Source organism: Prunus mume, linkage group LG5 (assembly GCF_029339155.1).
Source record: "Prunus mume cultivar Tortuosa linkage group LG5, ASM2933915v1, whole genome shotgun sequence".
Classification (NCBI taxonomy): Eukaryota; Viridiplantae; Streptophyta; class Magnoliopsida; order Rosales; family Rosaceae; genus Prunus; species Prunus mume.
The window spans coordinates 15,921,802-15,946,157 of NC_142702.1; the positions used below are offsets into that span (position 1 = coordinate 15,921,802).

The 24,356-nt window shown below is 36.3% G+C and overlaps 1 protein-coding gene and 3 pseudogenes across 1 annotated transcript; 1 reads left to right on the forward strand and 3 right to left on the reverse strand.

Annotated features, from left to right (window-relative positions):
* On the reverse strand, nt 1-24,272 carry LOC148917117 (disease resistance protein RGA2-like). The gene is made up of 4 exons (XM_089052039.1): nt 23,403-24,272; nt 22,934-23,308; nt 538-677; nt 1-387 (listed from the first exon to the last, which is right to left on the reverse strand). The coding sequence occupies exons 1-2, from the start codon at nt 24,073-24,075 to the stop codon at nt 23,004-23,006; spliced, it is 978 nt and encodes a 325-aa protein (XP_088908165.1). The 5' UTR covers nt 24,076-24,272; the 3' UTR covers nt 1-387; nt 538-677; nt 22,934-23,003.
* On the reverse strand, nt 10,260-12,296 carry LOC148917118 (putative disease resistance protein RGA3; annotated as a pseudogene).
* LOC148917119 (putative disease resistance protein RGA3) lies at nt 15,823-18,493 on the reverse strand (annotated as a pseudogene).
* On the forward strand, nt 20,124-22,230 carry LOC103321388 (uncharacterized; annotated as a pseudogene).
* Nucleotides 24,273-24,356: the final 84 nt, after the last annotated feature.

Consider the following 24,356-nt stretch of genomic DNA (forward strand, 5'->3'; position numbering starts at 1 on the left):
TTTTACACTACATAAAAGTACTTTTGATATTTTGTTGAGTGTTTGGCTGACACAATAAAAGCACTTTGATTTATCTGGAACTCTCCTAAATTGTGAGTCTTGTGGACTTATGATATCACTAGCCATGCGACAAACGACATCTAAAATTATCCCAACTCACTTTGACACCATCTCGCCATAATGTTGAAATTGGACCATTCTGGTGTCCAACTCTAAAAATATTAATTAGGGTAACAAAATGGTCTTTTAGCTCAGTCTTAGACTGCATCCCATCCACCATTGTGTGCTTGTTTCATTCTTCCCAACCGTCAGAAGCATATCGAACTTGCATTTTCTTCCACCAGATATAGGGCTCCAGTCTCTCCGGGCAGCTTCAACACTGCACACCTGCATCAACAACATTTGTGACATTAAAAACAAAATATCAACTGAGAAAAATAAATTCAAATATGCTGTTCTTCTACTCAAAAGATGAAACTCAACCATGTACAATCAAAAACTGAATCAAAACATAGACGATAGTTCAAATATCCTTACCTTGAATTGATATTCAGTATTTCTACATCCTTCCCCACCAGAATATCCTTGAGCGAAATAAAGCTCGGAACATGACTAATTGCCTCAGAAGATTAATACTTCATCTCTCGAAGCTTAAGATAAATGAATGGACTGTGTTTCTCGGTGATGGTAAAAGAAGGCATTGAGACGAGAATTAAACATCAACAGACCATCATTCTCAAAGTATTTCATGGGTATGTATACGCCATGTGGCCACCTTCGACGAAAACCAGTCCAATTACCATATAATAATGTTTGTTTTCAATAAAATCGAGCACACAATATTATATAAGCAATGGGCATACAAGAATTAGAACTGATTCCATTTCTAGCTTAGAAAGAGAGAGGAAAAAAAGAAAGAAAGGGTATTTTGGCATTTAAAAAAAATTAAATATGGGTATTTTTGGCATTTTAAAAGTTTCATTAAAGGGACCCAAGGCTTCATGTTTGTCCTGCAGAGTGCTTTAAGAAGAAGCACCTCTCAAGTGCTTCTTCCAAAACCACTCCAAGTGCTTTTGGATCTAACCCAAAGCGCTTTTGCAATTTTTGCCAAACATCATTTTTAAAAGATAGAAGCGCTTTCACCCATTTAGAAGCGCTTTTCGCTGTTCCAAAAGCACTCCCAAACGAGCCCTTAGTATATAGAATTTACTATAAAGTCACAGGAATTAATATGAATTTTCAAGCACTAAATAAAAGTCCAAAAGATCAAACCTTGCTCATACAAAGTAGTAAACCAGAAGCCAATATACGTGTGCCTCACATAGTCAAATGGTTAGATGTTGCCCTTCCCCCAGAATGGACGTTAATATCAGATGTCACTGTTCCACATCAACATAATTTAAACAATTTAGATTATGTTCAACAATATTTAGATGGTTCAATAAAAATTAGTTTTGGGAATCAGCCCTCAATCAAAATCAATAACTATTATATACTGAACTATTTCAAAGAATATTCCATTTATGTTCATTTTTCTGTAGGTTTGTAGGATCTCTAATTATGTGTCACTTATAAGAATTTGAGAAAATAATAAGCCTTTGATAGGTTGGTGGTCGAATGATTCATATCAATGAGTGCGTATCAAAGTCCATGTTAAGACTTCTTCGCTGCAGTTGGTATTCTTCAGCTGATTCCTTCAAAATAGTTGAATGATGCCTTTGACATAGTTATGGTATATTCTTAGAAAAAGTTAGCTCACATTCTGTAACAAATCATCATTTTCACCGTATTTGGACCTAGTCGAATATAATCATAGTACTATTAATAAAGAAATATTAGCTATAGTGTTATGTATTCTAAGTTTCAAGATGATTTGCTCAATCAAAAAGCGATCCGAAGTTGAAAAATTAAAGCATGTTTTAGAAGATGTTCAAAAACATTGCATTCAAATAGATTTTTGCATCGATGGCCATTTTAAGCATATTTGATTTTGATATTGAATATTCGAGAGGGTGATCACCGACATTTTCTATTCGAGAATTCCACAGACGTTACTAAAAGACAGCAGAATCGCCAGCCAACCGTCATTCTAGTGCTGAATCCTTCATCAATGAGTCAAACAAAGCTGAATTGTTTCAACAGTTAGTCCCTTTCTAGTTGCACACCATTAGTTGCTACTCATTATCATTGCCAATAGATTTTCTAGTCTTGGTTCTACTGCCGGATTCTCCTAGTTGCCGCCGCCCTTAGTATCTAGTTATGACCTCTTCTCGCTGATTTCAGTCGTTCTACTGCCTTCAAAGACGCCCTTACTTGCCCAAAGCAATTTTCACTTATTTGTCATTGAGCCCACTATGAAGTTGTTTGATCCAGCCGCCATTGCCAAACACTATTTCTCTCAAGATTTCATTATATGCCTTCAAGTCTTATAAACCTCGCATTATAGAGATATATTACTGAAACTCAATCGCTGAATTAAGTTTAAGGATCGATCACTCAAATCATCTTTATCATTCCATTTACATACACAGAATTTAAGTTGCAATCACCAAGAACACTTACAGTTGAAAATTGTTAAATATAATTATTTTGATTATATTGAAGTCTGCATTTATCTTCCTTCATCCAGATTTTAGTCACCTCGTTTATAAATTTTGACAATAAATACATTCTTCCTTTCATCGTTTCTCCATCGGTTGAAATATGCCTGGCTGATGAGATCTCGTTTATTTCAGCCATGAGTTAATTTCCATTTCACTAAAAGCCACCTCCAAAGTTGATTCATTTTTTCCAAAATTGTTATTTGTCGCCGATACAAAGTTCTTCGATTCAAATGAACATTGAGTCACCAAATATGTTTCGTCAGCTTTTTGTTAAATGGGATAAGTTCAAAGCGTATTCAAAATATGTTTCATAATGATTTGCCTCGATTCTTCTCATCCACTTCCCCTTAGTTCACTGATCCTCCCTTTCAGCTGAAGGAATGTTCATACAAGAAATTGTCGCCACATTATATAAGCTTCCCAAATGGATGATGAAGAAGACAATGATAATTCCATTAAATCAGTTTACGCAGGTATTTACTAAGACCAAACGCTAGGAAACTATGAAGATAGTCAAGATCTTATGATGCCTATGACTAGGTTGACTAAGCTCAAAATGCAGATATAATTGCCTGAGAATATGCTTGTAAAGCCTCGTTGCAGCACCACCGCTTTCAGCTTTACAATATTATCTCCCACACCACCGGCAAAATTCTTCAGTAAAGGCGATTTCGTTGATCAAGCCCCATGCCTCACAGCAAAGTCAGTCAAAAGCGAGATTCCGTTGATCGTGCTCCCATGCCTCTACAGCCTAAGCACCCAAGAGTTACCTAGTTGCTTTTGTTTACTGCAATTTAACCGAGTTGTCTTTCTTTATTTAAGCAGCCTCGCCATAGTTGTAAGCCGACCACATTTTCATTCTAGTTTTTTTCAAAGATTCTCTCTGAAACACTTTTGGAGAAATCATCTTTCTAAACACTGAGTGTTCTTGTATCATCCTCATCAAAAGGCTTCCAGTACAATAGTGATGAAGCAAACATAGTAGAATATGCGAAGCTTATGCATGAATCTTATTAATGCAAACACAAATATGGAAAACAAGAACATGATGATACTTCAAAATAATGCTTATATGAAAATAATCAAAATAGAAATATTTCAAATCAACTTCGAATAACTTTGAATTATTTTATTTATACTCATAAAAGTCTGTACCGAAGCCTTTGATGAGGAGGATACAAGAACACTTGTTTAGAAAGATGATTTCTCCAAAAGTTTCAGAGAGAATCTTTAAAAAACTGAATGAAAATGTAGCTCATACAACTATGGTTTAGGCTCGCTTAAATAAAGAAAGACAACTCAAGTTAAATTAACTTTAAAACAAAAGCAACTAGGTAACTGGGTGCTTAGATCTGAGAGGCACGGGAGCCTGATCAACTTGGAATCTTCTACTGTATGACTTTTGAAGGCGACTTTGACTTGATCAGAGGCAGGGGCCTGACAACTTGAAATCGCTTTTACTTGGGCAACTTTACCATAATCAAGTGTCGGGAATAATGACTGTAGAAGAACGAAAGCAAAGTACGCTGGCAAGGAGCTAAGTTATTTTCCAGCAATTATTCTGTGCAACTTTGAGCTTAGTCGTAACCTAGGTCATAGGCATCATAGGGTCTTGACTGCCTTCATAGTCTCCTGGCTTGGTCTTAGTAGGCCTGCATAATGGCTGACAACTGGACGATTGTGGGGAATTATTGTCATTGTCTTCTTCATCATCCATTTGGGAAGCTTGTATAATCAATTGGCAAGCAATTTCTTGTAATTCAGACTTCGATTTTCCTTTAACTAAAAGGGAGGATCGGGTGGAACCAGTGGGGGAAATTGGATGAGGGGGAATCAGGAGGCAAATCATTGTAAACATATTTTGCAATTCACAACTTCAACTTATCCCACCATTTAATAGAAAACTGACGGGCAAATATTCTGGTGTCTTTGGTGACTCTGTAAGACCATTTGAGGATCCAAGGAACTTTGTATCTGGCAACAAATAACAACTGTTTTGGAAAAAATAAATCAACTTTGGAAAATTTGGCTTTTTTAGTGAAATGGCGAATTAACTCTGGATCGAATAGGCAAGATCTCATCAATCACCATGTTTTTCCCAAAGAGAGAAACCAGTAAGGAAAGGAGCATTTGAATTTATTGTCAAAATTTATAAACTAGGAGTGACTAAAATCCTCATATTGATGAAGGAAGATAGAGTACCAAGCCAATATAATCAAAATAATTATATTGTAATTTTGACGGAGGGTTTTCAACCCAGGTGGCTATCAATGATTCTTGGCTTAAAATTGTGGTGTAAATGGAATGATAAAGGATGATTTTCGTGATCTCGATCCCTTATCGGCTTAATTTCAACTGATTGAGTTTCAAGTAATATATCTCTATAATACTTGAGGGATTTATAAGGACTTGGAGGCATATAATGAAATCCTAGGGGGGAAATAGTGTTTAGCAATGGCGACTGGATCAGAATGAACATCATAATTGGGCCAATGACGAATAAGTGAAAATTGCTGGCTGTAAGGGACGTTTTGAAGGCAATCAAGGACCGATCGCAGGATCAACTGAGAAGGGGTCATAACTAGATACTAAGGACGACTGATAACTACGGTGAATCTGGCCAATTGTAGAACCAAGACTAGAAAATCTATTGGCAACTGATAATGGAGTAGCAACTGATATTGGTGTGCAACCTAGAAAGGGGACTAACTGTTTAGGCAATTCTGGCTTTGTTTGACTCATTGATGGAGGCAGACTCGGCCATTGGGATGACTTAGGTTGGCCGCCATTCTTTCGCTTGTCTTTTTTGGGTGCCAGTGTCCTCTGTTGGAATTCTTGAGTAAGAAAATCAGGAATTGAATTTTCACTACCTCTCCAATATTCAATATCAAAATCAAATATACTTAAAATGGCTTGCCATCGTGCAAAAATCTGTTTGGATGCAATGTTTTGAACATCTTTTTCTAAAACATGCTTTGCAGATTTACAATCAACTCGGATTAAAAACTTTTGATTGAGCAAATCATCTTGAAACTTAGAAGTACATAATACTATAGCTAATATTTCTTTCTTAACATTACTATAATTATATTGCGATTGGGTCCAAATACCAGAATGAAAACGGATGATTTGTTCTGGGGAATGTGAGCTAACTTTTTGCTTAAGAATGCCATCATAACCTATGTCAAAGGCATTAGTTTCAACTATTTTGAAGGAATCAACTAAAGGAATACCAACACAGGGAAGAGTCTTAACATGGACTTTGATCGCTTGACAGCTAAGATGAATAGTCGACCAAGGAGGAGGATTACTCTGCAACCTATCAAATAAAGGCTTACATTGTTTTCTCAAATTCTTATCGAAATCAGACACATAATTAAGAGATCCTAAAAACCTCTGAAGAGGAGGCCGCAAATGAATTTCTTGCTGCTGAATATGTCTCTAGGATTGACCAGGTTGGCAACGTTGTAATTGAAAAATGGCTATACACGATTGAAAAATGGCTATAAGGATTGAAAATCTCATTCATAATATTCTAAATTCACTGGGAGCATTTTTCATACCAAAGGGCATTACATTCCATTCATAATGACCAAAAGGTGACAAATGCAGTCTTGTAACTATCTCACTCGCCTATTTGGATTTGCTAGAAACCTCTTTTCATATCAAACTTAGAAAAGACAACCGCTTTTTCTAATCGACATTGTCTCGTTTATTAGGTATAGGATACCTAATCCATTCTAAGACCGAATTGAGGGGCTTATAGTTGATAACTAATGTTGGGACCTCTTTCTAGTTCAGCATTTTTCTGGACATAAAAGTGTGACAAGACCATGGGACTTACTTTTCGAATTATTCCTTTAGCAACTCGCTATTTCATTTTACAAAATTCCATTATTTCGACTCATTTGGATTGGCCTGGCTTTAGTAGGATATTTTTCACTAAAGGTTTTGATATAAGGAAGGCTAACAACATGTTGTTTCCTATCAAAAGCATTAGGCAAATCGTAACATATTTCATTTTTTAGCTTATTTTCAAATTGTTGAATTTGCGACTGTAAAGACTTACAACTAAGCTGTTGTTCGATTCTTTTGAATTTGACTTCTTCTTTAAGGAAATTCAACTGACTGATTTTTCTACTAATTACTGGACTGATTTGGATACCGAATCTTTTGGAGGGCTTTTAAGTTATACAACTCGTGTTTCGATAGAAATTCAAACTTAACCTTTTCTCCTAAATGGGTAGAAATGACACCATCGTATTCTACCTGGAAAGGATACAATAAGGCAATAAATGGTAAACCTAAATGACTTTGTCAGTAATATTTTTGACTAAGACAAATGAGGTTTTGAAACAAATCTTATTTTGATAGACATGGGCTTTGGGGATCTCATAGTTCAACTGGAGCGATTTACCCTGAGCAGTAGTACTCAATGTCTCTTTAGATTTCTTATAAAACTTAGTGGGAATTAGACCTTCCTGAATACAATTAAGATCGGCTCCTGAATCGAATAAGGCAACTGTAGTAAACTCAAAATTTTTAACAAATATTGTAACTTTAGAATACCACTTTCTGAATTTGACTTGTTTTATCAGCTTAATGGCCTGCTTATAGGTTGAGGACTCTTCATCAGAATTGTTTGGGCTTTTAGGTTGGCTTCTAGACTCAGAACTTTCTTTTTCCATTAGGTTGACTGAATCTTGTTTGATAGCATAATTTTCAATTTGGAATTTATGACTTATTTGTTTCAACTCAACTATTTCCTTTTTAATTGTTTTGACTTCTAAATGTAAATCTTGTAAGGTGACATCCTTTTTCCGATTAAATTTTTCTAAAGTAGTATTAAGACTAATTGAGGAGAGGACCGACTTGGGCTTTCTTGGCTAATAACTTTTCTTAGTTTTTTCAAATACTCAGACTTCAATTCTGGGTTTTCTACTTTACTAATTAGTTCAATTAGCAACTCTTCTTGTTCTTCCTATTTAGTGAGAACAGAAATTGATTTCAATCTATTACAGCATTTATCTTTACAACCAAATTGGACCTGAGGTGAACTAGACTGGGAACTATGGATTCAATTTCACTAGATTCAAAGTTTCTTAATTCTAAGACTTTACTCAACTTTTCTTTTTCTTCCTCTGTGATTTTTAGCTGTTTAATAGTAGCTTTTACCTTGCATTCATTAGCATAATGACCAAATTTCTGACACTTAAAACATTTAACTTTTCTTGGATTAGATTTAAAACGACTATTCTTTTCTTCTTTTGGCTTTTTGGACCAATTTTTCTTAGGGTAATATTTCTTTTTCTTGTAAAACTCATTGTTATTGTCGTATTGAGACAAATGCTTTCTACGCGAGTAATGGCGGTTCTTCGGATATGACTAGGTAACTAGACTTTCTTTCCTAGAAGGAGGATAACTAGTGAGACCATATTGTTCACATAGAGTAGTATGATCCTAGCTCATACTTATTTGATCGGTCTATATTTGTTTTCCAATTTTAAAATCAACATACATTTTCATATCAACTTGATTAATTGTACTAATTATATTTCCATATGTTAAACTATTCCAATCAATTTGACCTTATTCATTACTAAGGACAGTGCGAATCTTATGGGCAAATAAGTTTGGAAGACCATTAACAAATTTTTCTTTCCTGAATGGTTGAGTACTATCATCTCTAAGCATGACTCTAAAAATGAAAACATCTTCATACCATCTGAAATCAGACAACTTGGGGCATCTGAGATTGCTAAGCTGATCATGGATTCTAGCAGTAGTATTACTAGGGGTTCCAACAAAATGTTCTATTATTGTATAAAACAAAGTGTTGACTCCATCTTCTATACCTTGACCTATTTGTTCATCAAATATAGGAAGACCTTCTTCATCAATTTTTACTGCATGAATTATTAAATTCTTGGACTTAGGGGTTAAGTGTTTGTCCCACCAATACCGAAGGGTTCCGGTAAAACCAAGACAAGTAAAGGCACAATTTCAGATCACTGCCTAAAACTATGGTTGGAGATATAACTATTGGTAACCATGGACATGTGTTGGAGTTTATTAAAGATTTCTTGCTCAGATAAACCATCAATATTCCATTCATACAATTTGTCAGAGGAAACTGAGAATTGACTCTGGAAGTTTCGTTCTTCAAATTGGATATCTGGGGTGTTATCGAAAGTACCAATTTTTGGTAAGACTTGTAGGGGTGACTCTATTGGCTAGTCTTTTTTGACAATTGGCTTGGTTTCTAATTCTAAATCTCTGAACGCATTTTCAATATTTGAAATATGACTAGTGGCTGATTCTGTACTGGCAAAGATTCAAGTTCGGACTCAAAGGGATTGGCAAATCTGCAGGAATCTAGGGTTTTAAGACCATATTTCTCAGGTTTACTGGGTGTCAACTGTTCTAGCATTTCTTCTATTTTCTTTATGGTTGGCTTAATCTTAAGGGTAGGACTAGACGTTAGATCTTGGAAATGAACTAATGGTTTTTCAATTTTTGTTTTGATCTTATTATCCTGGGGAACTAATTTGTCAACCTTGGTTTCTATTTTACCCAACTGTTTTCCTATGACAATTAAACTCTGATTGGTATAATTACTTTGTTCAATTAACCTCTTATCAGGATCATTTTTCTAGGGGCTTTAAAAGGACAGGTTGGAACTGGGGTTTGCATAAAATCAATATTATTGTTTCAACTGGAGGATGACTCAGAACAACTTCTGTTTTATCAATTAATTTCCATTTCTCTTTAGTTAAGGTTTTCAACTTGTTAGTCATGTAACGGCTTTCTACAAAATCTAGGTAGAAGATTTCAACTTTGGCTAACCGCATGTAATCTTTCCATTCATTAAAAATCTACTGACGTTGATCTTTATTAGGGTAGGCTTGGTGATAATTTCTTTTCTACTTTGGTTTTCTGGGGCTCTAAGATGACAATCTAAAGCTTTCCAATCAATTGAAAATTTATTAAGTGTTCTCAACTGGTTATTCATGACGTATTCAGCTTCAAAGTCAGTTTGAGTTGCTAACTCAGCGACTCATTTTTCTTCGATCGGGTTGTTTACCATAACATATGATTAACTTGAGAATTTTTTCTCAAGGATTCTAACTTAAAATCTATCATGGCTTTTTCTAGCTCTAGGTCTCGTTCTAGAGTAGAAGATGAGGCCGCAAATGAATTTCTTGTTGGAATATGTCTCTGGGATTGACAGGGTTGGCAATCGTTGTAATTGGACTGTTGATTTTTGTGGGGGCTGATTCCCAAAACTAATTTTTACTAAACCATCTAAATATTGTTGAACATAATCTAAATTGTTTAAATTATGTTGAACTGGAATAGGCTGACATACAGAATTAAACGCCCATTCAGGACAACATTCGACCATTTGACTATGTGAGGCACACATATATTGGCTTCTGGTTTACTACTTTGTATGAGCAAGGTTTGATCTTTTGGACTTTTAATTAGGGCTTGAAAATTCATATTAGTTCCTGTGACTTTATAGTAAATTCTATATACTAAAGCTAATGGTTGTGTGGATTAGCAGAGATCTAATACTAATGCATGGAAAAATCATGAAATTTCAATTAGAACCCGTGAAGTTTAGCATAATTACCGCCGAGATAAAACGTCGCTTATTACAATCACACCCTAAATCTAACGAAAGTTGACTGAACTTAACAGTTGAGAATAGGACTCAAGATAGGATTCAGGACTATCTCGATACTTAGGTTTGATTAAAATCACAAATTCAAATTCCTCAAAAAAAAAAAAAAAAGAGACTTAAAATTTAAAACTTACATATCTTTATTTCTCCCCCAAAATCTAATTGGATAAATAATTTTTATAAAAATAAATAAATAAACCCAACAAAATCAGCCACAACCCCAACCCTTCAGCCACAACCAACCTCCCCGACATACTGATTATTTTAGGGAGTTTCACTAAAACACCCAAAATGGAGGTTGAAATTATAAAAAAATCCAACACCCAAAACACTTTATAAACACACCCAAAACCCATCATTACACACACTCAAAACCCATTTATAAACACACCCAAAAAGTTGACTTTGGGGTTGATTTTAGGTGTGTTTCTATGTTTAAATAGTGCTTGGGTTTTTTAATAAATACATGTCTAGGATTGGGTTTATTTATAAATTTGTAATTATTTTAATCATTGCTAGTAAGTGGTATTCTGTTCTTTTCTTTTTGGGGAAAAAGTGGCATTTTGTTGGAGCCTTCTTATGTATGTGCTAGAATGAACTATAAAATAGAAAGAAACCCTTCCACCAATCTTTTCGTCTTAAAAAAACTAGTAAGGGAAGAACACTATCAATTTCTTGTGGGTTACAGGTTTATAAATGAAGAACAGAAAAGAACAAGAAGAACGCATGCAAAAAGTATTTCAACACATACCTTTGCCACTAATGGTACACTTGCACACTTTTTGGCAATCTCCCTTCCAATTCTCTTTTGATCTTCAGTCAAAACAACACTCGCATCTGGAAACGCCTTTTTCTTCAATATATGCTCCAGCATTGATCCTCCGATAGTTTTCCCAAAACACATGTAGGAAGTGTTTGTACAATTGATGAAACACTCACATTGCGGGTAGTGACAAGGATTTTGCTTGCTTTAGTGCTTGTAGCATTCAACAAGCAACTCATCAAATCGTTCCATTTGTTAGGATCTTCGTTCCAAACATCAAGCACCAGAAGATATGTCTTCCCTTTCAAATATTCTTGCAAATTTTCACACATTGCTGCTTTACACTTTATTCCAGCTTTTTCTGGTTTAAGATATTCCAAGAGCCCGCTTAAGATCATCTTGACTTCAAAAGGAGCAGATACACATACCCATATTTTTTGACCGAAGTGTCTACCTATCTCAGAATCATTATATATGGATTTAGCCAAAGTTGTCTTCCCCAGGCCTCCCATCCCCCGAATGGCCATAACAGAAAGACAATTCTCTTGGTTCTTACCAGAGTTGATCAAGGTTGTAACTATCTCGGACTTAACCTCCTCCCTTCCAACAATGTACTTTTCATCTTGATCAAAGCTTGAGACCCGTTTCCCTATCAAGACCTCCAACATGAGAGGATGCATTGACAAACGTCGATCTAGCACCCAACCCAATACTAGCTGCCTCATTGTTCAGTTTTGCCAAAGATTCATTGATGTTCTGAATTTTATGTGCCATTTTGAGACGAAATGCGATGGGATTATGGCGTGAAAAGAAGTTGAGCACCTTTTCCTTGATCTGGTTTTGGATCTCCACTTTCCGCCGAAGAAGTTCATATTCATCCAACACATCATCAGCTTCATGAGCTATGTCTTCAAGATCCTTCACCCACATCTCCACCCTCTCACCCCGAACTTGTGGATTTTGAACATCTCGCAGCATAGCTTGAAGATTCGATAATGAGCCTCGCAGACTTTTGAGCTCTCCTTTGAATCCCCAGAGAAGACAGTTCTTGCTCTGCAAGTGAAGCCACCCTCATCAGAATTCCCTCAGCACCAAAAGTAAGAAACTCTGCAGCCATATTTTCTTTCAGTGTTGCTCAAGACAGAGAACAGAATGCTTAGTTTGGGTTAGAAAACTAGAGCAAAATTGAGGACGCAATGTGTCTTTGAGAAGGTTGTGAGGGATTTGTAGACAAGAAGGTGCGTGATTGGAGGAACCTATACAATTATGTCATATGGCTGGCGTCAAAAGCTATAATAATTTAGGAGAGCCCCAAGTGCTGTCGGTTGGGCTATCTGGTCGCACAATGATTGTGTGGAATTATTGCATTTAATAATTGTGAGTGGAATACTTTTGAAAAAAAACAAAAATTGTGCATGGAATAATTGTGGATAGATATCCCCTGTGCTGTGGACGGGCCTAAAATGAAAGGATAATATAGTTGTTTTGTCCATTTGTGATTGACAAATGTTCATTATAGCGTTAATTACGTATATCGCCCACAAGGCCCAACTTATTTTATTACCACCGCTGCGATAACGGCTAAAGACTTCAACGCTTAAAAACGGTTCACGTTACCTTTCCATCGTTTTTTAGTTCTGCTACGACCATCGCTCATCCCCTAAAATTCCGCAATGCCAGCCATCCTCATATCTGTTCATTGCTTATTTACCTCCAAAACTCAAAATTTTCTCATAACCAACACAACTAGCAAAAGAGAACAAATGAGAGGTTGAAACCATACATGGATCGGCAAATGGTGCTCGGAATCGTCCCAACGAGCGATGGAGATTTGGGTAAAATCGCCAATTTCTTGCTTTGTTTTGCGATCCGATTTACGGCCGTAGCGGATGAGATGTGGTGGTAGAGGACAACGTCTTCTTTTGATACCCATGTCGCCGCTGGGGTGGCGGAGGAGGAGATGGTAGCCAAAAACCGCCTGATGAACAAAACAAAGGGATGGGTTGTCGCTCGGAATTTGTGGGAATGAATAAGAACGTCAGAACGAAACTTCAAAAATCGACTAAAGCGGAACGGAGACGGTTTTTAAATGTTGGGAGGTACTTAAGCCGCTTACAAACACAAGCAGAATCGGTATAGTTGAAAAGACATGGCATGATATACTTGCCTCAGATAAATGTCACCCAAATACATAAACTAAATCCACGGGACTTGTATCATAACTGGTTAAAAAAATTTATAATTTACTCATAAATTTAAGGTATTAGGTTTAATCACTTTTTTTTAGTATCACTTTGTATTAAAAAAATAAAATAAAATAAAATACATGAACTAAATAAACGGTTCATCACGAGGATCTCAATTATTATCAAATTCTTTTTACACAAACATAAATTTAAGGTACTGGGTTCAATTACTCTTTTTTTATAGTATCGCTTTGTATTAAAAAAATAATAATAAAATAAAATACATGAACTAAATGAATGGTTCATCCCGAGGATCTCAATTATTATTAAATTCTTGAATTTTTTACGAGAAACTTACATTGTGAATTTACTTTAACTACCAGGACCTGCAACTAAATATAATCCCATCCCACCTTGCTGCCTGCCAATTCCAAACAATCAATTTCACATCTGTACATCTAATTAATCTTAGTCTAAAAAATTTACAACGAACGAAGAATAGGATAACAAATTCCACTGGGGGTGTCCAAATGCCTGAGCAGTACAGGAACAGAAGTAGAAAAGTTATTTATGTGATTGCCATTTCAATTTGGAACTCTTGTTACTCTGCCTTCCTCTCATTCTCTTCCGGTGCTTCCCACAATGTTGGGTCCTCAAAGTCTCTTCAATAACGAAGGCCACTACTGGCATTCCAGCTGCTACTCCAGCTTTCACCCCTGAAACAGAATCCTTAACAACCAAAAACAGAACACAGATGAGTGCAAGGCACATCAAAAATTTACTGGAGAATGCTGTTGTTAGTATTGCAAAGCACGCAGTTCTGAGAGCCGAACCTCAAATGCGAAAGGGTCAGGAAATGGTTTCCCTCGATCACATTCATCTCAAACAACAACAAATTCAAAGAAATTCAAGAGCTCCACCATTTGGTCTTGGAGCATTTGTCCCTGCAGTCAGTATCAAGCCTTGATTTTCAATCCATTGGCGCAACTTGTGGAGGTCCTTAACAGGTTCTAATTGTTCAGATGCCAATCTGGTCTCATTGGATAAGAGAAAATGAAACAGATGAAGCATTTTTTTTCTTTCAGAAAACTACTGGAACAATTTGAGTATATAATCGAAAAGCATTTTTTTTTTTTTCCAAAAACTGATAAGAAAAGACAACCCCCTGTTATTAATACCACAACATTATGTCCAAATCAATGGGGTGTGTGATTAATCTAAAACGTCACAAATTTTGTCTTACTTAAAACAAAATAAAAAAGCTTCTGATTTTGTTGCATAGCAGTTTACTTGAGTTGCACATTCTAAAACAAGAAATTCTTAGCAATCTGATGTGTAACATAAATACGAAATACATAAAAAATAAAAATAAAAATAAAAAGAGTTGATTTTTTCACTTCTCTTTTGTTCACTTGGATGCTGGTTCTTGGATTACACTTAAAAAAACAAAAGGGAGTGGACAAAAACGGATTGCGAAAATCAGCAGCCCAAAAAAGGGAAAGAGAGTGGAGCAATAGGATGCTGGTTCTTGGGTTGTTGGGCTTGGTGCTTTAAATGTTAGGGGGATCACATTTGTATCCAAAATCCACGTTTGGACACCCATGCTAAAATTTAAATAAATTTTTAGTTTTCTCTAGACACAGAATTTGACAAATTAAAATATAATATGTAATGAATGTTTTCATTACTAATATAAAATTCCACACCTGTTAGGCTTGTAAGTTTCTTAAAAATTGTTGTTGGTCATAGTGGACCTGTAGTCTCTCTCTTTGATCGGGCCTGAATTTCACATAAGTAAAAGTTGTTCTATAATTACAGGCTTAAATAGGAAACAAATTTATGTACTCTTTTTTCTTAGGATTTAAATATACAAAGTGGAATGTATTACCTGTAGAAATTGGAGTGCCTTTGAATACCTTCACAACATAAGAGCAACCAACAACCTTACTCACTTTTTCCACAAGAATGAATCCTATAAAGCTGTTAGAGACGGAGAGGCTATAGAATTAACAAATAATTTGAAGAAAAACCAAAAAAAGAGCTAGGAAGTTGCTCATGAATTATCTGTGCATCATCCGGTGGAAATGCGAAGGGCTAGGGAGTTGCTTGTAGTAATTATAATTAGAACGATATAATAATATTAATTCCACACCTGTAGGCTGCAGGCTGTAGGGAAGGGACATCTTTTCTTCAATCAACTCTCCACACCAACACCTGTCTCAAGGAGCTTTATCCAAAAGCAACTTTTGTTCATTACCAGAGTAAAAGAAAATGTGATATATATGGGAGAAAAGAGTTATTCTTTTTAGAGAAAGAAAAAAGAACGATACCTTTAGAAGAAAATAGAAAATATAATGCATAGTTGATTTAAGAGCCAAAAATAATAAAAGGAAAAAGAAAAACATACCCTCTATATATGGAATATGAGAAATCTTAAGCCATTCTCAGAGCCGCTCTCTTGTTGCATCTCTCTTTTAGAAGGGGACAAAGCAAAATATGTATGCGTTTTAATTTGGTGAGACGTTGCATAGTTTCGAGTGTAGGTAGATACATCATATTCTTGCAACTATGTATATCCAGGCACTCAAGAGATGTAAGGTTTCTCAACCACTCTGGAAGAGCCTCCATTCCGTCAAAGGATTCCACTATGAAAAATGTTAGAGAAGTGAAGTGTTGAATTTGTTCAGGCAGATACTTGAGTTTAGGCCAACCCATAACTTTAATGTTTTAAGTTCTGATGTAACCCGAAAAATAGGGAATGAATCGAGCTCCTTCCAAAATCCACCGATTTCCAATGTCTTCAAGTGGGTGAGGCAGGATGTTATTGCTAACCCACTGGGTAGACTTTTCAATCCATCGCAACAGCATATCTCCAATTCATGGAGGTTTGTGAGGTTGTCTAAACTTGTAATAGATTCTACATTCGGCAACTTGCTTATTCTCAACACCTCAAGAGAAGAACACGATTCTAGCCTTATTGGCAAACTTGTCAATCCATGGGAATCTTCGATTCTCAATTCACGAAGAAGGCATGTGAAGCCAAGTAAACTTGGAACATACTCTGGACTCATGCTGCAACCAAATATAGACAACTTTCGGAGGGATGAGAGGCTATGAATCAAAGCGGATGTTAGCATATCACAATTCGATATTGTCAACTCCTGAAGAGAGGTACAAATAATCTAACCCACTTGGTACTTGACAACTCCGGACAGTGTGTAATCTTTAATTTGCAAAGGGATGAGAGACCGTGTGTAACTTGAATCAACTGTAGACTATTGCAATCTTGTACAGCCAGGTTCTTAAGAGATGTTGTGAGTAGCCCATCAGGCAAATAAGCAAGAATAGGACACTTGGAAATATGCACTGACTCAAGAAATATGCAAGAGCCAACTACATCAGGAGCAATACGACCTAGTTCCTGACAATCTTGTATCTTCAAGTGTGCAAGATTCTTGTTGTTTTTTAGCATTCCTTCTGGCAGATAAGCAAGCCCCCTTACTATTGTGAGCGAAGTAAGAGTGGTCAGCTTATTGCTTATGTTTGCTATTGGCATGCCGCTACCCATGGAATCCATCTCCAACTCCTTGAGAGATGGGAAATTGCTGGGAGCACTTCTCAATTTATCACAATTCCACAAATGCAGCTTCTCGAGGCAAGGAAACACCACTATCCCACTTTCCGGCCATTCAGTTAGGTTCCTGGCATTAGAAATAGATAACCTTTTCAATGTAGGAAACGAACTACTCATGATCCATACATTTATTGCCCATGAAGTTGTAAAACCCTAAAGCTTCCAGTTTACTAGGGGTGTGGTTGAAAGCCTTCTATTACCTCTTCATGATTGGTGATTCTTGACCATGCAAAGTTTAACTGGCGTATGTTTGTCTTCTCTACTAATTTTGCTTTCTTGGCTTCTTCTCCATCTCTCACGTGCTCTATATTATAGATAGGTAATTTGCCTTTTAACATGTTTAAGCCAGTAAGCTCCTCTATTCCACGGCCTGTCTCTTTACCCACAATGAAATATTTTAATGTTCAGAGATTAGTCAATCGCCCTATCCTTGCTGGAAATTTCTTACCATACGGATAAAAATAAATATGTCTCAAGTTTATCAAATTTTGCAATGTCTTTGGATACTCTTCAAGCTTGACCTCGTGCATTCTTAATGTTTGTAGATTATAAAGCTTTCTAACAGATTTGGGGAGTGTTTTGATCTTTGTATCGGAAACATCTAGATATCTCAAGTGTTTCAGCTTTCCAATTGAAATTAGCAACTCCTCAATATCAGCTTTAAATAAATTTAAGACGCATGAACCTCTAAAGTTCGGCAAGAATCACCAAGACCTTCAATATTCAAGAAAAGTGAGCGCGATTTATAAGCACTTCTTTCTGGAACTCCTTGTAGCTCTGAGGTAGGAATATGTGCCATATGTTGAGTCTCATTGGAGCCATTGCTCTTCCGTTTTGACACATATTCTGCGAGATCATGCACAAGGTCGTGCATCTTGCACACCATAATACTACCATCATCATACTTTTTAACATCTTGAAAGAAAGAGTTGTGCAATAGAATGTTAAAATATTCATTTCCCATATCCTCCATCTCTAGACGGCGTCTGTTGGGAGGAGAAGGGTAAAGCAATCCTTGAGCCATCCAAAGGTTGATCAAGTCATCCTTTTCAATTTTGAAATCTTTGACAAACATTGAGCAATATGTAAAACATTGTTTTAAAGATGGTGGTTTCAATTCATCAAAACTCAACTTCAAAACTGACAAGATTCTTTCTTCTCCTTCTGGTAAATTCCATATTCAACTTTCTAGAATTGACCGCCATCCATCAGTATCTTTGGAATGCATCATATTTCCGAAAACCCAGTGTGCATGAGAGTTTGAATTTGTATTAAATGATAATAAGGTAAATTAACAATAATAGCAATATAAAACGGAAGAAGTTATTGGCACTCCAAAAAAATCATCATGCACCCCTCACTTAAAATATTATCATAACCACAAGGTGTTGTTCTGTCGGCAAACTACCATCTCTAGCTGGCGAGCTACCTAGTGCCTCAATGGCATAGATTCGTTGGAAGTACTTTGTGTCCAAGGGCAAGCCAAACCCTGAGCAGGGATTAATTCCACTCATCGGGTGTGGGGACACCTCGTGGTATTTACCAACAAAACAAAAAATTATCATCATATGTAATCATTAATCCTCTGATTAGGTCGGTTAAGTACGCAATTAATATTAAGCTGTCATAAAACTTCAATATATTTGTTCCATATGCAAAAGAAAAAATATACATACATAAATTATGAAATTTCACTTAGAACCCTTTAAGTTTAGCATAATTATAGCCAAAGCCAAATGTTTCATTTATTACAATCGCACGTCCTAAATCTAACGAAATTTGACTCAACTTAATAGTTGAGAATAGGACTCAAGATAGGACTCAAGACTGTCTCCTTACTTGGTTTGAATAAAATCACAAATTTAAAATATTTAAAATAAAATAAAATAAAAAACTTAAAATTTTAAATTTTAAAAAGAATTTAAACTTGCATATCTTTATTTCTCCCCCAAAATCTAATTGGATTTAATAAAAAATAAAAAATAAATAAATAAATAAAAACCCAACAAAATCAGCCACAACCCCAACTAACCCCCTTTAGCCATAACCAGGGGCAAATGCACGTTGGGACAAGAGGGGTTGGACGACCTCTTGGAAGGCTCGAAAATTGGCTAGGGACTCCATTGAAGCCCCCTTGACAGCTGCTGGAAGCCCCTTGGATGCACGCCAACCGCTCGACGAAAGTCCTGTAGGAGAAGAAGCTTTTGCACAGCGCTACTATGCCTATCACATGTGTGTTTTTTTAAAACAGCCTTGCCAAACGACGTCGTTTGGTCCAAGGCTCACTCAATTTTTTAAATGACCAACCTCAAAACAACGCGTCGTTTGGGCCAGCTAAAAAGAAAAAGAAAAAGAACAACGACCTTCGAATATGCACAGCAACCCCAAACCCTTCATTCCCAATTTCACACCTCCTCTCCCCACCCTCTCAAACCCTAACCTCTCCCCCAACCTCCCAACCTCCGACAACCTCCATCATCAACTCTTCGCTGGGCCACCAATCATCGTCGTTCGCCGCCGTCCTTCTCCCTCCGCCCTTGTTTTCAACTACAAGTAAGCTTGGCAATGAAATTTATGGATATGTTGATAATATATATTGTTGTTGATATTGTTTTTTATTTTATTTTTATGTAATGAAATTTATGGATGAATCATATTGATTGATTGAATTTATGCTTTATTGAGTTTATGCTTGAAATTTATGGATATGAATAATATTGATATTTTTTGTATGTAATGAAATTTATGGATATAATATGAATCATGGTGATAATCATATTAATGTAGATTGATTGAGTTTATGCTTGATTGAAAATGTGACTTGATTGAGTATATTGAATATTAATTTATATTTGATATGATAATTTAGTATATTGAATATTGTTTGATATGGGTTTAGGGAGTATATTGAATTTTGAGAGTGGGTTATTGACATTTTCATATGCATATGATAATTTGGATAAAAATTAATGATTGATTGAATTAATTGATTTGTATATTTATGGAACGATTCTTTAAAAGAAATTATCTACGGATAGTCCTTCTCCGTCTAATCCGGGTAGTTCAAATGCAAGACCAATTCAAGTAGATGAGATCTTAGCTAATCTTCAGGCAAACCCTTGACTAAGAACTCGAATGGCAGATTATAATCCTAATATTCGGGATGAGATCCGAAGAGCATATCTACAAAAGGGACCTTGTCAACCTAGAAGTTATAAATTCCCACAAACTAATCAATCATGAATTAATAGACCTTCATTGCTAATTGGTTTGATGATCATGATTGGTTGGAATATAGTATTGCTAAAGATGCTGCATTTTGTCTTCATTGTTATCTCTTCAAATCAAATTTTGATCAAGTGGGTGGTGATACATTCACTGAGGTAGGCTTCAATAATTGGAAGAAGGCGAAAGAAAGATTTAATCTTCATGTTGGACCGATTGGTAGTGCTCACAACCAAGCTAGAGAAGTTGCTTACAATTTGATGCATCAAAGTACACACATTGAAACAATTGTCATAAAGCAAACAAGCCAAGCTCGCATGGCTTATCGCACTTGCTTGAATGCATCACTTAAGTGCACTAGGTATTTGTTGCGACAAGGTCTTTCTTTTCGTGGTCATGATGAAAGTGCACAATCAAGTAATAGAGGGAATTATTTAAAGCTCTTGCAATTTCTTGCGGATCATGATGAAAAAGTTAAGGCCGTTGTGTTGGAAAATGCTCCAGGAAATTTAAAGTTAATAGCTCCTTCAATTCAAAAAGATCTTGTCAATTCTTGTGCTAAAGAAACCATTGGTCTTATCTTGAGTGATGTAAAAAATATATATTTTTCAATAATGGTGGATGAAGCACGTGATGTTTCAATAAAGGAGAAAATGGCGATGGTGCTTCGTTATGTGAATGACAAAGGACAAATAATTGAAAGGTTTGTAGGGGTTCAACATGTGACCGACACTACTTCAAGTGCGCTAAAGAAAGCCATTGATGAATTCTTTTCTTTAGCGAATTTGAGCTTTTCCAAGCTACGAGGACAAGGTTATGATGGAGCTAGTAATATGAGAGGTGAGTTCAATGGCCTTAAGACAAAGATTTTGAGAGAACAACCTTGTGCATTTTATGTTCATTGTTTTGCTCATCAACTTCAACTAGCTCTTGTTGCGGTAGCAAAGAAAAACATTGATGTCAACTCTTTTTTCACAACGGCTAATAGTTTGGTTAATGTTGTTGGAGCATCTTGTAAGCGTCGGGATGCACTTAGAGCACAATACCAAGAAGAGCTTATGAAGAGCTTTTGAAGAAGATTGTCTGATAACGGGGCGGGCCGGGGTTTAAATCAAGAAACTACTCTCAAACGTGCCGGCTATACACGATGGAACTCACATTATGGTACGTTGATTAGTATCATTTCTATGTTCCCATCTGTGGTGAATGTGCTTCAAATGATTGTTGATGATAATCCTAATGATAGTTCGGGTGAAGCCTATAAGTTATGGAGAGAAATACCATCTTTTGAGTTTGTGTTTCACTTATTTTTAATGAAAGCTATATTGGGAATAACAAACACTTTGTCTCTAGCATTGCAAAAGAAAGATCAAGACATTATGAGTGCAATGAGTTTAGTGAAAACATGCAAGGAAAACCTACAGTTGATGAGGGATAATGAGTTTGAAGAATTGGTTGAGCAAGCATCTTTGTTTTGTTACAAACATGATATTACAGTTCCTACCATGGATGAGGAATATGTAATTCCAGGGAGGTCACGGCATAATGCTCTAATGAAGACAAATTATCATCGTTATCGTGTGGAGATCTTTATTCATTTAATTGATGGACAACTTGCGGAATTAAATGATCGCTTCAACGAGGTAAGTACTAAGTTACTTACTTGCTTGGCATGCTTGAATCCGAAAAATAACTTTGAAGCTTTTGACAAACGAAAGCTAGTTCGTCTTGCTCAATTTTATCCTTATGATTTTTCGGATAGAGACTTATTGATGCTTGAAGATTAACTTGGTGTTTATGTTCATCATATGCGTTCGAGTATTGATTTTTCTCAATTGGAAGGGATTAGTAGTCTTGCAGAAAAAATGGTGGAGAAAGGAATGCATGAAATATTTCCTTATGTGTATTTGCTTCTTACATTGGCTTTGGTTTCACCGGTTGCAACTGCTTCAGTGGAGAGGGCATTTTCTGCCATGAATATTATTAAAAATCCACTTCGCAACAGAATGGGAGATCAATAGTTGAATGATAGCTTGATTGTTTACATTGAGAGAAATGTTTTTGCTTGTATTGGTAACGAAACTATAATGCAACGTTTTCAGAATATGAAAACTCGTCGTGGACAATTGTAACTTGTATTATTGATTTTGTTATGAATTATGAATGGAAGTACTATCTTTCTATCTTTTTAGCATTATTTTCTTTGTAGAAAAATTTCGGAACTTTTACACTAAGCCCCCTCGGCCACATAATCCTGGATCCGCCACTGGCCACAACCCCATCCAAGCCCATCCTCAATCCATTCCCAACCAACCTCCCTGACATAAAATCCCACCCCAGCACACCACCAAGCTCTTCTTTGCTCTTGCATGATTTGCTTCCCCACCAAGCATGCATGTAGTGGGTGGTTGTTTGGGCGGAGTGGGGGTGGGGCTGCACGATTTGTTTTGGTTCTGCGTGTGCGAGGGAGACCCAGAAAAACTTAAGGAGTATAACTGACATTACTCATTATTATAACATTTCTCGAAGTTTTTTTTCCTGATTTAAATGTTGTATTATATTTCAAAAGACATTTCTTTGAGTTTTAAAGCAAGCTTGTCAAAAACTACCAATATATCTTCTAATATAAACATATTTGAATCCTTGCTAGTAAGTGGCATTATGTTAACATAATGCTAGAATGAACTATTAAATAGAAAGCCCTTCCCCCAATATCTTTTCATCTTAAGAAAACTAGTAAGGGAAGAACACTATCAATTTCTTGTGGGTTAGAGGTTTATAAATGAAGAACAAATAAGAACAAGAAGAATGCATGCAAAAAGTACTTCAACACACACCTTTGCCACTAATGGTACACCTGCACACTTTTTGGCAATCTCCCTTCCGATTCTCTCTTGATCTTCAGTCAAAACAGACTCACACATGGAAACGCTTTATACTTCAATATGTGCCAGCATTGATCCTCCGATAATTTTCCCAGAACACATGTAGGAAGTGTTTGTACAATTGATGAAACACTCACATTGCGGGTAGTGACAAGGATTTTGCTTGCTTTAGTACTTGTAGCATTCAACAAGCAACTCATCAAATCGTCCCATTTGTTAGGATCGTCGTTCCAAACATCGTCAAGCACGAGAAGATATGTCTTCCCTTTCAAATCTTCTTGCAGGTTTTCACATATTGTTGCTTTACCCTTTATCCCAGCTTTCTCTGGTGTAAGACATTCCAATATCTCGCTTAAAATCTTTTTGACTTCAAAAGGAGTAGATACACATACCCATATTTTTTTGATCGAAGTGTCTACCTATCTCAGGATCATTATATACGGATTTAGCCAAAGTTGTCTTGCCCAAGCCTCCCATCCCCACAATGGCCATAACAGAAAGACAATTCTCTTGGTTCTTGCCAGAGTTGATCAGGGTTGTAACTATGTCCGACGCAACCTCCTTCCTTCCAACAATGTACTTTTCATCTTGATGAAAGTTTGAGACGGTTTCCCTGTCAAGTCCTCCAATATCATGAGATGTTGCATTGACCAATGTTGACCTAACAACCAGTCCAATACTAGCTGCCTCATTCTTCAGGTTTGCCAAAGATGCATTGATGTTTTTAATTTTATGTGCCATTTTGCGACGAAATGCGATGGGATTGTGGCGTGAAAAGAAGTTGAGCACCTTTTTCTTGATCTGGTTTTGGATCTCCACTTTCCGCCGGAGAAGTTCATATTCATATTCATCCAACACATCATCAGCTTCATGAGCTATGCCTTCCAGATCCTTCACCCACATCTCCACCCTCTCACCCCGAACTTGTAAATGCTGTGCATCTCTTAGCATAGCTTCCAACTTGAATAATGAGTCTCGTAGACTTGTTAGCTCTCCTTTGAATCCCCAGAGAAGACTGAGTTCTTGCTCTGCAAGTGAAGCCGCCCTCGTCAGAATTCCCTCAGCACCAAAAGTAAGAAACTCTGCAGCCATATTTTCTTTCAGTGTTGCTCAAAACAGAGAAGGGAATGCTTAATTTGGGTTAGAAAAGTAGAGTAAGATTGTATCTCTGAGAAGGTTGTGAGGGATTTTTGGACAGAAACGCGTGTGATTGGAGGAACTTATACAGAAATGTCATATGGCTGGCGTCAAAAGCTAACAATAATTTTGTGGATTGAATACTTTTAAAAAAAAAAATTATACAAAAATTTGTGTATGGAATAATTGTGGATAGATATCACTCGGTACTTTAGATTCTGGATAAGGTTGTAATA